Source organism: Chanos chanos, chromosome 16 (assembly GCF_902362185.1).
Source record: "Chanos chanos chromosome 16, fChaCha1.1, whole genome shotgun sequence".
Taxonomy (NCBI): domain Eukaryota; kingdom Metazoa; phylum Chordata; class Actinopteri; order Gonorynchiformes; family Chanidae; genus Chanos; species Chanos chanos.
Window position 1 is genome coordinate 7,119,289 of NC_044510.1, and position 13,528 is coordinate 7,132,816.

Consider the following 13,528-nt stretch of genomic DNA (forward strand, 5'->3'; position numbering starts at 1 on the left):
CCCACCCCCCACCCCCTTCATGTTCCTGCTGCCAGAGGCTGATTGGAACTCATTGGGGATTTAATGCTGTGGATTCTGTTAGGGGTGATTTGTGACAATGTTTATTGAGGAAGAGCCATAAAATAAAATTGAGTTACATTATACAACACCTCTCTCTCTCTCTCTCTCTCTCTCTCTCTCGTTCTCTTGCCTTCTTGCCTTGTTCATTTTTCAAGGTTGTTTTTGAGAGTTTGTATCCATCATTCTGCATTTTGCACGCCCTCTTCTTCCCACACCTGCTCTCTCTTCTCTCTCTCTCTCTCTCTCTCTCTCTCTCTTTCTCTCTCTCTCTCTCTCTCTCTCTGGCCGTTTCTTGTCAGTTGACCTCGGCTTGTATGGAATTCCCTCCATCTGTTGAGTTGCTCTCACCTCCACGCAAGCCTCAGCTCGTACACCCTGTCCTCCTCTCTGTATGTCTTACCATCCCCCCCCCCCTCTCTCTCCCTTTCTCTCTTTCTCTGTCAGTCTTTACATCCTTCTACCCTCTCCTCCTCAGCCTTTCACTCCCTTCCCGTTTCCACCTCCTTCTTTTGCCTCCATTTTATTCAGCTCCTTCCTCTGCTTTGGCTGAGCGTTACACGCTAACGCTGAATTAGATTACGTTATGCTACGTTCAGAAGAAAAGCAACCTCCTAAATTAGATCTCTGTTCTCTCTTGTTGACTTTTTCCCTGTCCTTTCATCATTCTCAGCAAGGTTATCCTCAGGCTGCAAACGCTTTTATGGGAGCAAGGGGGCGTAAGCAGGGGAGAAGGGGGGAAGGGAGGAACGAGGTGGATGGTGGGGGGGTGGGGGGGGGGGGGGGGGGGGGGGGTGGGTTGGAGGAGGGTGGGGTGGCTTGCAGCGACGCCATGATCGTTTTGGTTTTAAAGGGACGTACGGCGCTTTAACCATCTTAGTTCGGTCTTCCCGGTTAATTGTCGTCCCGGTTTAATTGAGAGGCCGGACAAATTTAACATCAGTAATGAAAATGAGACAGGGAGTGTTCAAAGAAAGAAAGAAAGAAAGAGAGAAAGAAAGAACACAGCAAAAGAGAGGAGGGAGCAGACATTTCTCGACATTAAACGAGGAGAAAGAACAGATTAAAAAAACATAAAGGATTAAAAATAATTCGATGAAGGTGGTGAGATTACACGTATGTTTCATTTTAATTCTCGCAACATCTCTCTCTCTCTCTCTTTCTCTCTCTCTCTCTCTCTTTCTCTGTGGACCTTTAGCTGTTTTTTTTTTTTTTTCATTTCCGTGTCTTGCCCCTGGCATTCAATATGAGTATGCAAACACACAGAAATAGAATTTTCCTGCATTGTTGACACCTCTCCCCTCTTGTTGAATCTGTCAAACAAAATACCAAGATTGCTGCCGCTTTTACTCACCCAGTCCAAGGAAAAGACACATAGCTCTCCCTTCAAATTTTTATTATTTCTTTTTTTTTTTTTTTCCCAGAAACCACGATAAATGCCACCATTATCATCCGTACACAATATCAACACAAAAATGACACATACACAAAAATAAACAATGTTAAAAATCAGACATATTTTCAAAAATAAAAGAGAGAGAGAGAGAGAGAGAGAGAGAGAGAGAGAGAGAGAGAGAGAGACCTTCACTGCATGTTCCATATATAACACAGCTTTTACTCAAGTCCAGTAACTGGGCTTAGTTTGTATATATTTATATTTATATTTATATATATTTATATATATATATATATGTATATGTATGTATATAGATTCACATTTTTCTGATATCTTCAGATATAAGTTTCAGATCTGTTTTTTTTACAGTTCATAGCCAGCCAAACTGACCAGTACAGTCACAGAACTACTGATTGGCAGACAGCCTGAAAGTCTGTCCACGACCAATCCTGGGGCGGTGACGGGGGAGGCCGTTGTCACGACAACCAAACAGACTCTTCCGCCCCAACTTTTTTTTTTTTCTTTTCTTTTCTTTTTTTCTTTTCTTTTTTTTTTTCTTTCATTTGTATCCTTGCCTCGGCAGCGCGCGTCAGTCCGAGATGACGCAATCCCGTCGGCCTCGTCGGTGGGTCCGGGTGGGTCGGGGAGTTTGATCGGAGGGGGATATTGCTGATTCTGTTTGAATGGACAGTGCAACCGAATGTTGACGAATGCACCGTGGATACCTCTGAGCCACGTAGAGGGAAATCCCATAGATAAGTTGTTCCATCCCAAGAAAACCACGGTAACCGTTAAGACCGCCAAATCCATTAAAACCCGTCTGAAAAAGTGCATCCACGTTTCCATGCTGTCTGGTTTTTGGTTTTGGTTTCATTTTTTTTTAGGAAACACTTGTGTACTAGCCTTTTTCTGTGAGAAAAGAGCAACTTTTTATTTATTCGTTGGAAAAATATTGTGAGATCGTGAAGCAGTTGGTATGAGTAATTGATGGAGGGGGAGGGAGGTCACACTGACCATTCTGGTGCAGAAAAATACTCGGGGGAGGGGGGGGGGCGCATGTAGAGACAGTTGGGATATGTTGTTTTTCTGACACGGGGCCGTTATACCAGATGTTTCTCCCCGCTGTCGGGGATGAGAGGTGAGAAGACGGGACTGGGGGGGGGGGTTACTCTGGCCCTGTGTGAGAGAGGCCGAATCCTCGGAGCAGAAAGATGTCGGCAGGATTCTCCTCTGGCTCTAGTTTAAAATGCAGACCCAGTGCTACGGTGACTCACTGTAAAGGCTGCACTGTAATGCAGACAGACTCGTGCAGACTGCTTCTCCAACAAGCGTGTGTGTGTGTGTGTGTCTGTATGCAAGACACACAGGGACACAGATAGATTTCTGTATATGTGGAGGTCTATGTGTGTGTGTGTGTGTGTGTGTGAGAGAGAGAGAGAGACAGACAGAGAGAGAGAGGGAGTTTGTGTGTGTCTGTATGTGAGGCAGAATGATTGTGTGTGTGTGTGTGTGTGAGTGAGTGGGAGAGAGAGAGAGAAATAGAGAGACTAAGTGTGGGTGTCTGCCTGTGAGACAGAACGAGTGTGTATGTGTGTGTGTGTGTGTATGTGTGTGTGTGTGTGTGTCTTTGCTCTCAGACTAGTCGTAGCTGTTAAGCGGTGGGAGATTAGCCTAGACTTCCACCCCTGGGAAGGTTACAGAGAGAGATGAGAAGCCCTCAGTGGAGTGCACATGCAGGGCAGGAAAGACTGCCAGCAAAGGGCCATCCTGGAGGACTGCAGCTTCGCCAGAGAGGACAGAGAAGGGGTGGTGTATATGTGTGTGTGTGTGTGTGTGTGTGTGTGTGTGTGTGCGCGTGTGTGTGCCTGTGTAAGTGTGTGTGTGTCTGTGTGTGTGTGTCTGAGAGAGGGAAAGAGAGAATGAGACAGCTTGAGGGATTTTATAATTGTCTAATATTCAACTAATTTCTAAAGATGGGCACTTGAGCATCAGGGCTAATGTTGAGAGTGGCCTATTTTATGAATCGGACTGAAAAAATGTATGCCCATTCTAGTCTAGATGATATTACCCATGCATTTACACTGGATATCTCTGTATCATTAGCACACCAGCAATGTTAGCTAAACCAGTTTACACAGATTCCAGTTCTGCTGCATAGCGCCAATTTTTTTTAACAACTGCATTTGTTCTGAAGGATGTCGACAAAGTTTCGGCTATGTTATTGCGTTTTTGAACTCGTACTTTGTCAGAGATTGTTATCGATTACAAAGTCCGTGACTAATCATGAGGTCAGCATCATACTCAGGTGGATTACTCCAAAATTAAAACCTAATCTGATTACTTTTCCATTAGTTCAAGAGCGACTAATAAACGTGCTGATACATAAATAAACACGGAAAGCAAGTGATGCATGTTGAAAGACGGCTTTTGCACAATTTATCAATTATGAATCTAATCCTCAGAAAAGTAACTGTGATCATTAAAAAATACCTGTCATCTAATTACGGATATGTTAAAACGTACACTGCTCTGACTGCAAGTACTTCGTTTTTGTAGTCTGATTACGTAATCCAGATTACATTTAATCTGTTTAGTTTTAGCTAATATTCATATGAAATTGTGGCCTAATTTGTCTATACATAGGAAAAGAAATTCCACCATTTTGCTTAAATAGAGTTTATAGCATTAATCTGACATATTTTTAACATAATCTGAAAAAAAAACAAACAACAAGCCTCAACATTGCTACAGTTAAAACTTCCTTATGTAATAAAAAAACAAACAAACAAAAAAACCCAATAACGTGTCCAGACACTCAGCACACATGCTGTGCCTTTTAATGACTCATAAAGTTAAAGAACATTACAGCATAGGTTTAAAAAAAAAAAGAAAAAAAGAAAACAAAAGAGGTCCATCTACTCTGACAGACCTATTGTGGGGTGTTAGTAAGATATTTAGTAAGATATTTCCTCCATCCATATATTTATTTACCAGAGGATGACACTGAGTCTCTCTGGACAAACGCTGCCTTGCCAAATAACGGACTGATAACCACAATGTGTGGGTTGAAGGCCGACCTGACTCACTGTCTATATTACAATTAGCATATTAATGTAATTCGTGGTAATGTAATATGTGAATGAGATTGTTATGCTCCATAAGGAGTCCGTAATGAGTCAGCGTGAGATGGAGCGAAACGATAATCAGATTAAGACGAATGAGGAAGGGGCTTTTTATGCATTTAGATAAACATTCGTCCGGCCTAGGATAATTCTGTTCTTTTATAACTCTGTTATTGTTCCGTCGGTTCCTGTGGGAGATATTGAGAAGGTTGTTGTTAACTTCTGCCTAGGGATGATTTTGGTTATGGGCCTATAAAAAAGGGCTAGCCTCTCTCTCTCTCTCTCTCTCTCTCTCTCTCTGACTCACCAACACTTTCCATCTTTCTTCCCCCTTTCCTCTTTCTCTGTTAGGTAGTAGCCCATCCTTGCTCACTTGCAGGTACATTTTTGGAAGGACTCCAGGTCTCTACCATAGTGGGTTGTATTTTCAAGTTTTGAAGCGAAAACCACCAAAACGGTCCTTCAGATTCTCGATGCGGATTTAACAAGTTTTATCGAATAAAGTGAAAGGAAAAAAAGCATGTGTCCTCATTCAAGGAAAGAATGTTACTCATGTGTACTGAATTCACACATAGTTGGAAAATTTTCCGTCTTTACTCGCGAACGTTTTTTTTTTTTTGTTTTGGGTTTTTTTTTTAAATGCCTACTCATTCACGTCATCTGATTCGCTTGCCCGTTCGTGGTAAATGTTCTGGTACAAACTGAGCGAAGGCTGATGCCAAAAAAGGAAACAGGGACCTAATGAGATCGTCGGTTCGAGTGAGGTGTCTTCTTCCCCGGCTAAACCCGCCGAAAACTCTGCTAATATCAACATCTCACTGTGGCCTTGATTAAATCAGAAACGCGATTGAATTATGCATAATTGTCTTAACAATATATCCATTCCCCCCTTATTCTTTTATAACTGTCTGACTTTCGCAGAATAATAATAAAAAAAATATATATATGAAGCAGTGGGAAGGACAGAGGAATCTCGAAGCTCTTATCAGGTCGTGAAATCAAAAACTCCTGATGGCATCCAAATGTATTCGTTTCTTTTCTTTTCTTTTTTCTTTTCTTTTTCTTTTTCTTTTGCAGATAGAGCAAACAATGAGAACGACCGCACGGCAAGCACTCGACACTCTGGGGTTTTTTTTCTTTCAATCCCGTTTTTAATTAAAGAATCTTTTGTCTTCTTATTGGCTCGATCTCCCTCTCTCTCTCTCTCTCGCTCTCTCTCTCTCTCTTTCATTCCTGCATGGAGGTGCTGTTTCTTATCAGCATTCTCTATTGGTCAATTCATTCATGCCTTATAGAGCTTTATCTGAAAAGTCGACACTTTTCTATGCCGGCTTGGGTGACTCTTCCAACTTGATTTTATTGCATCTCTTTTCATTTCTTTTAAGGGTGTCTGATTTTTCTTTCTTTTTTTTTATGTTTCGTCATTTTCTGCTTTTATTTCCTTTCCTTTTTTTTCTTACTGTTTCAGTCTTTTAATACACACGTTGGTCGGGAGAGAAATTACTTGATCCACTCTAACATGTTTACTTGAGACAAGTCAGGGAGGTGTGTATGTTTGCGTATGTGATAGCGCATGTGTGCGCGCTCGTGTGTGTGTGTGAGTGTGTGTGAAAGAGAGAGAGAGAGAGAGAGATTGAGCAAACAAGATGGATTGGTATAGCTATAACCAGTCCTCAGTTTCTTGGCGCCCACAGAGAGGGTTTATCTTGTAGCATACGTAGCCCCCTGCATAGATATTTTACATGTCGATGTCGATGTCACTGACCAATCATTTTTCATGACGTCAGCTCATGAATACCAGCACACCATGGCCTACAGCTATAACGGACCAAAGCATCCAGTGGGGCTTTCTCGCGTTTACTGCCAGCGACTCTGCATGTGACCTTAACATACCACAGTGAACAAGTCACCGTATGGGACAGTTTGGTTTGCATATATAGGTTTTTTTTTTCTATTTTTCTTTCTTTCTTTCTTTTTCCCAATCTTATTTTTTTCAAGGTTTCAAGAGAAAGAGAGGTCCTTCAGGGATTTGTTTTGCATTTAAAATAAAAAAAAAGAGAGAGAGAGAGAGTGAGAGAGAGAAAAGTGCCAGAGTACATTCATTTCAGGATCACCACACAAGAGGATACACGAGTCCATATAGCACAAGTTCAATTTGTGCAGTAAGGTGAATCCGCCAAAGGCCTCTTCTCATGTTTACAATGTGCTACTCAGTCTTCATGTCATTCAGCCGAGCCCTAATCACAAATCTGAAAAAAACAAAAACAAAAACAAAAACGTTGCCCCTTCCCTTAACGTGACCAATGGACGTCATCCTCATTCCCACGGTATCATTGCCCATACTCTTTTTTTTCTTTTTTTTTTTTTTGCTCTTTTGCTTAATCCCTCCGTCCATTGCGAGCCTCTCCACACCTCTACCTTCCCTCTCTTTATTCCTCTCCTCCGGCTCCCTCTATCCAGAAGGCAGGTAGGGCATTTCATTATGGTAGTTGTAGTCTGGACAGACCTTTTGCACCAATCTGTAGTCCGTACTGTAGAAGGAGATATAGATGCAGATGACTTTGAAGGGTTTCGAGCAGATCCAAGAGACGTGGCTTTGCGTCTGTTCCTGGAAGCAGGTCTTGGACGGGTCGTAGTTGCAGTGCGACGTGCGCTTGCTGCGGTCCACTTTCTCGTAGTCGACCCTGCAGTTGAAGATCTTCGAGTCCTTGGGATACACCACGCTCTGGCGTTCCAGGTCGAACTCCACCGCTTTGACCGGCGGCACCAGGCTCACCGAGATGTTCCCCTGGCCCGTTGAGTTGTGTCGGAAGTACACGCTAAAGGTTCCGTTCCCATGGTCCACGATCTTTCCTGTGATGAGAAGGTTGAGCCTCACTGTCTTGATGTTGGAGTAGAAGTCGCCCCAGCCGAACATCTTCTTGAATTTGCCCGTCTTGACGATGGGGCGGCGTTTGACGCGAGACGTTCCCGGATCGTCCGGCTTGAGCAGGTCGCTTCCTAGCATCTCCCAGAACTCTTGTTTGGAGAAAGGGACCGGAGAACGGTAGGGGAGCTCCAGGGAGGACGCGTTGGCCGCCCGGCCTTTGCTGTTCATCACCCACCGGCTCAGGGGAGAAATGGATCCCTGACCCCCGGTTAGCAGCCCCAAAGTCTTTGTTGGGTCTTCAGACGAGCTTTTGGACCCCGAAGAGGAAGAGGAGGAGGAGGAGGAGGATGAAGAGAAAGGCGAGTCTTCCTGTCCCAGAGCCAGCTAGACAGAGACACAGAAAGAGAGAGAGAGGGAGAGTAAGAAAGAGGTGGAGAAAAAGAGAAAAACGGACAAAATCAGTGAGAGTGACAGTGAGAGAGAGAGTAATAAAGAGGTGAAGGAGAAAGAGAAAAAGAGAAACAAAATTAGTGAGATAGAGGGAGAGAGAGAGAGAGAGAGAGAGAGGAGAGCACACTCCCATAAGGATCAAGACAGTGACAGGACAGAAAGAAAAGGATGATACAGAAGAAAAAAAAAAAAGATGATGAATAAAGAACAATGGTATAGAGAGAATTAGAGACAGTCCGAAAGGGGAAAGAAAAAAAAATCCGGAAAAAAAGAGAAACAAATTAGTCCCAGAATTAAAAACCTTTGGCCTTGCAAAGAATCTTCAATAAGATTCAAGAGGTCAATGAATTCCGTTCCACACAGTAATTTCACAGTCTTCAGTGTGGCGGCTAATATAACCAGGCATACCTGTTTGCCACACTCGCTCAGTATATTGCCTTCAATATTGCATGTGAAAGCTTCAGTCCCTTTATAGCTTATCTTCTTTCAGTGTGTCTTCTCCCCTCCTCTTCTTAATATGGCTCTTGGGTTTAATAGCACTACTCTCTACCAAAATCTCACCTATCTTTAGTGGGAGGGGGGGTGGGGAGGTGGCGAAGGAGGGGGGTGGGGGGGGGGAGTGGGTGGGAGGTAGATAGAGAGATTGAAACCACCGCCTTGCAACGTTCCAGAGAGGGGAAACAATCACCACTGGAGAAGGTGAGGGATGGGTGTGATGGGGATGGGGGGGTTTGGGGGGGGGGGAGATAAATCTCGATTTGCCATTAAGACTTTTAATGATTTAATTAAAAAAAAAAAAAATCTGTATCAGCAAGAACACAAAAGCATCAGCTTCTAACGAAGATAGACAGAGAGATGTGGAGAGTTGGGGGGGGGGGGGGGGGGGGGGGTGTGGACGAGAGTGAGAGAGAGAGAGAGAGAGAGAGAGAGAGAGAAGAGGATGGCAAATAAAGCATTTGAGAGTATGGATGAAGTAACACAGATGGTTAAACACCATACTCTCTCTTTCTCTCTCTCTCGCTCTCACACACACACACACACAGTTCACTAACAAAGACAGTAAACTTCAGACCTTTCAGTCTGGTTGGAGAGAAGTTGGCTGGAGAGTACATGCAACTGCATGTGTGTGTGTGTAAGAAAGAGAGAGAGAGAACCAGACACAGAGAGAGAGGAAGAGACAGACAGACAGACAGACAGAGAGAGAGAGAGAGAGAGGCAGAGGGAGATGAGAATGCCTCTGTGTATCAGCCTTGTGTTTCTTTTCATCTATCTCACAATGTCACTGAGGTGTCAGCTATCTGTTTGATGCATTGTTCATAAATTGTTTGGCTCTCCCTTTCTTCTTGTTTGGCTTGGCTTGGGGGGGTTGTGTACAGGTTAATGGCTCATTTTGTCTGTTTTATTGTTCGCTTGGGTTATATTTAGGTTATTGTACAGGAGTATGTTTGTTGGTTTTTTTCCTTTGTTTTGTCTGGCTTTTGTTGTCATTGATGTTGTTGTGTGTATCTTGTATGTACTTTTCTTTGTAGCAGAGATGGAGTGTTTAGCTATTCCACGGCACAGCATCATACACACTCTTTATTCTCAGCACGGGCAATCTGTTTGGTGTGTGTGTGTGTGTATTTTTGTCAAGGCTCCTGACTGTATGTGAGAATGAAAATATGTGAATTGTTGTTGTTGTTGTTTTTTGTTGTCTTGGTATGCAGGTATGAATGTCACAGGAATGACACAACAGTGAGAGCATGCACTTCACACAACATGTGAGAACATGTGTGTGTGTGTGTGTGTGTCTGTTCTGGCTGTTCTGTATGTGTGTGTGTGTGTGTGTGTGTGTGTGTGTGTGTGCGCGTGCATGCATGTGCACCCATGCATGTGTGTGTGTGTGTGTGTGTGTGTGTGTGTGTCTGTATGCGTGTGTGTGTGTGTGTGCACCCGTGTATGTGTGTGTGCTGTCAACATCAGGATATGTGACAGTGAGTAAGAGTTCCTATTCTATCTCCCACTGTCTATGTGGGCCAGCCTGTCCTTCTTGTCAGTGTCTGTGTATGTGTGTGTGTGTGTGTGTGTGTGTGTGTGTGAGTGTGTGTGTGTGTGTGTGAGAGAGAGAGAGAGAGAGAGAGAGAGAGAGAGAGAGAGAGTGCATGTATCTGCCAAGGTGTATGTATGCGAGAAGGAGACAGAAAGTAAGATAGATTTTGTCAGTCAAAGTGTTTGTGTGCATGTACCTGTGGTCTGTGAGGGAGGGAAAGAGAGAAAGAGTGTCAATCAAGTTATATGTGTGTGTGTGTGTGTGTGAGAGAGAGAATGACAGTCATATAGTGTGTGTGTGTGTGTGTGTGTACTTCTGCTTGCTCTCAGCAAGGGCAGGTCTCATTCTCTGAGCTCTTGGATGGTGTGTGTCTCTCCTCCATAATGCATGCCACTCCATCTGACTGCTGATCCTATGTCTACCCCTATGGGTTTCACCACCTCACGCTTTCCTTACGCTAGCTTACCACGGCTTACCATGGCTTATGCCAGCTTAATCAGGCTTACTCATGCCTTTCTCTTCTTATTCCACCTTAACAGCCTTTCTCCATCTCTGTCGGATGGAGAACTGTACTGTTCCTTTCATACACTGCAGATTAACGGAACAGGGTCTGTCTAATGCAGGGCTTACGACCGCCTTTGTCTGTCTTTTTCTGGCTTTTGCTGATTTTGCCGATCTCTCCCCAGCTCCGAAAGAGTCATTTTGATACTCTGTCTCTCTCTTTCTCTCTCTCTTTCCCTCCCTCTCTCTCTCTCTCTCCCCCTCTCTCTATCTCTTTCCCTCCCTCTCTCTCTCTGTCTCTCTCTCTCTCTCTTCTCCTCTCTTTTCCAAAGTTAAAGATTAGAACGGTTATATCCCAGCCTACCCGCATTTAAAATTTTTTTTCTTTTTCTTTTTCTTTTTTTTTTTCCTGTGTGTCTTTATAGCATTCGGAACGTCCGTCATCTGCATAACTAAGCATTCGAACGAGAGTGTAATCCCTTTTTAAATCCCAGGAAAACCGTCTTTGCTTCAGTGCCACACAGGACTAATATGTGATTAATACCGACTCGAGCGTCTCTGTGCTTTTACCAGCGCTGCCTCTCACTCATACTCACTCACTCAACTCACTCCTGTATCTTTTTAAATAGCCCAACCTGTCAATCAGTGCCAGAAGGTCATCCGCTTTTATTCGACGCAGTTTTACGTGAACCAAATGAAAAATGTCGGCGCTAGTTAGCCTCGGTCGCGTGTAGTCATTTAACGTGTGTTACAACACCTCTTTATTTCGCTTTGCGTTTGATAATGTGAACGCGCTCTTTTGTTCAGTGCCTTGTGGATCATTTTCATGCAGACAGAAGATGAAAATATCTCTGTGGCTTTAAGGAGAGGGTCCAGGTTACAGCTCACGCATCTCTGTGTTAGTCAGATTTAATGTGTTAATTATGAGATGTGTTACTCCCTCTGGACAGGCCAATTACACCCTCAGAACAAATGGAAATATTACTACAGTTCTTACTGAACGTGTGAAGGCGCGCACACACACGCACACACACACACGCACACACACACACACACACACGCACACACACACACACGCACATGCATGCACGCACACACACACACACGCATACACACACGTGCGCACGCACACATACATGCATGCACACACACACGCACACGCATACGCACACACGCACACACACACTCCACTTTGGTGATGTCCATCCCTTAATTGCTCATATAGTTACTTTCCTTCGAGAGAATTTTGTTGTCACATGTCCTCTCCTGTTAATACTATCCTGACAGCAGTACTGGGCACAGACATCATCACCTCACCGTCTGCAATTTAAACCGGAAGCCACTTCTTCAGAGAGACACACCCTCAGAGGCAAACGCAAGCACACTGGTATTGAGAAGCGCGAATGATCAAAACATGTCATGTCCAGGAAGGATGTGCCTGAAAAGCGTGTGCGTGGATGGTGATATCTGTTAAAAAATCTGTTATGGGGGTTGTTGGCACGGTGACTGGAGGGTAGTAACGGGATCTATGATTCAACGTTTTGTCCTGGACAGAGATACTTCTCCTTCCATTCATCCTTTGCGCAGCTGCCAAATTGCCCCCCCCTCCTGACACACACACACACACACACTCTGACCCCAACCCTTGGCAGAAGTGCGCAGGAGAAAGCTATCAGAAAATCAGATCTTTTTGATACCTCCCTTCAGAAGTATCGCTTCACCTGTATTAATAATGAATATATATAAAAAAGGAGCAGGGTAGACATATTGATTTTAATCTATTCAGACTTCTCTAACTCTCTCTCTCTCTCATTTTCTTTTTTTTTTGGGGGGGGAAGAACTGGGGAGTGTTTGGGGGATTTTGTTGTCAGGCAGAGAGGTGATGATAGCAACCTGTTCTACGCCCCCTCGCTACTGTCCTGAAACTCACACTTCAAATCTCTCTCTCTCTCTCTGTCTCTCTCTCTCTCTCTCTGTCTTTTTCTTCTTCTTTACCTTCTGCAGTAACAACTCACTGGTGGATCTCTGCATTTCATTTTACCTGTCTGCCACTAGGGGGCAGTGCACAGGGTTGAGAATGTCCAGTAGTAGTTAGAGTGGCAACTTCAGTGGCAGAAAGCAGTTTAAACGAAATCAGCTCATTCACCTTGACTGTAACTCAGAGTCACCTCTACTTCATTTAAACAGACTCTTCATTTCCACATGCAGTCACAAACAGGGGCGACGATATCCTGGAGCACCCAGCAGTATCTCTCACGCGTTACCGACCAATGAAATCGACTGAAACCCTGACTTCCCACCGCATAAACCACGCCCCTAAGAATCAAAGACTGTCCCCTCCTTGATCAATTATATGTATAAACGTCAACTGAGACTAAACCAAGAGAGGACCCAGGTCTGCTCAGTCAAAACCTAGACCAGGTCCATCTGCTCCCCCTCCACGTCTGTGGTGAGACGCAATCCTGATGCAACGAATCATCGAACTCTCGATAAACGGAATCGGCTCTGCCTTTTAGGAACGGACCGGAAAACGCAGAGTTTAGAAACACGGCGGTCCGGTGAGACTCCTTCCCTGCGCTGGGTTAGCACGGGATGTGATGCGCCGTTGGCTTTCTGTGACCTTCGTGGTGAGTTTGGCATTCTAGAAGCGTCCGGCAAATCCCGCGCACTACTGAGGCCCTGACTGTACCGCGCAGAAGGTAAAGATGGTTGGGAAACGACTCCGTACAGCTGGCTCTGAATGCATCGCGGCGTTTTCAGGTTTCCTCTGGGTAGAGAAACGACATTTACTGACACTCAGAGCAAAGAGGTTATTGCAAGTAAAAATTCCTGAAAGTTTTCCGTCGGTGATTTTCATAAAAAAAAACGCAAAAAAAACCCCAAAAAGATTGGCCTCTACCCGGCCACGCGCGTGAGCTTGACAAGATCAACAGGAACATGGTAAGCGAAAAAAGAGAAGGAGAGAAGGAGAGACAGAGGGAGAGGGAGAGAGAGAGAGAGAGAGAGAGAGAAATGTGGAAAATAAAACAATTTCCGCATTTATTCCAGCTTTCATTTGAGAATTGGGGAAAACATCGCCTCCAGTGAGGAAGCAGCATTGGGGA

The 13,528-nt window shown here is 44.2% G+C and overlaps 1 protein-coding gene across 1 annotated transcript in view; it reads right to left on the bottom strand.

The window, feature by feature from the left end:
* Positions 1–7,027: 7,027 nt before the first annotated feature.
* The window catches only part of LOC115829767 (neurexophilin-1), an 18,351-nt gene continuing 11,850 nt past the window's right edge, over positions 7,028–13,528 (bottom strand). Inside the window, exon 2 of the mRNA XM_030793933.1 lies at positions 7,028–7,828. Within this exon, the coding sequence (XP_030649793.1) occupies positions 7,028–7,828 (801 nt within the window). The remainder of the gene's footprint in view (positions 7,829–13,528) is intronic.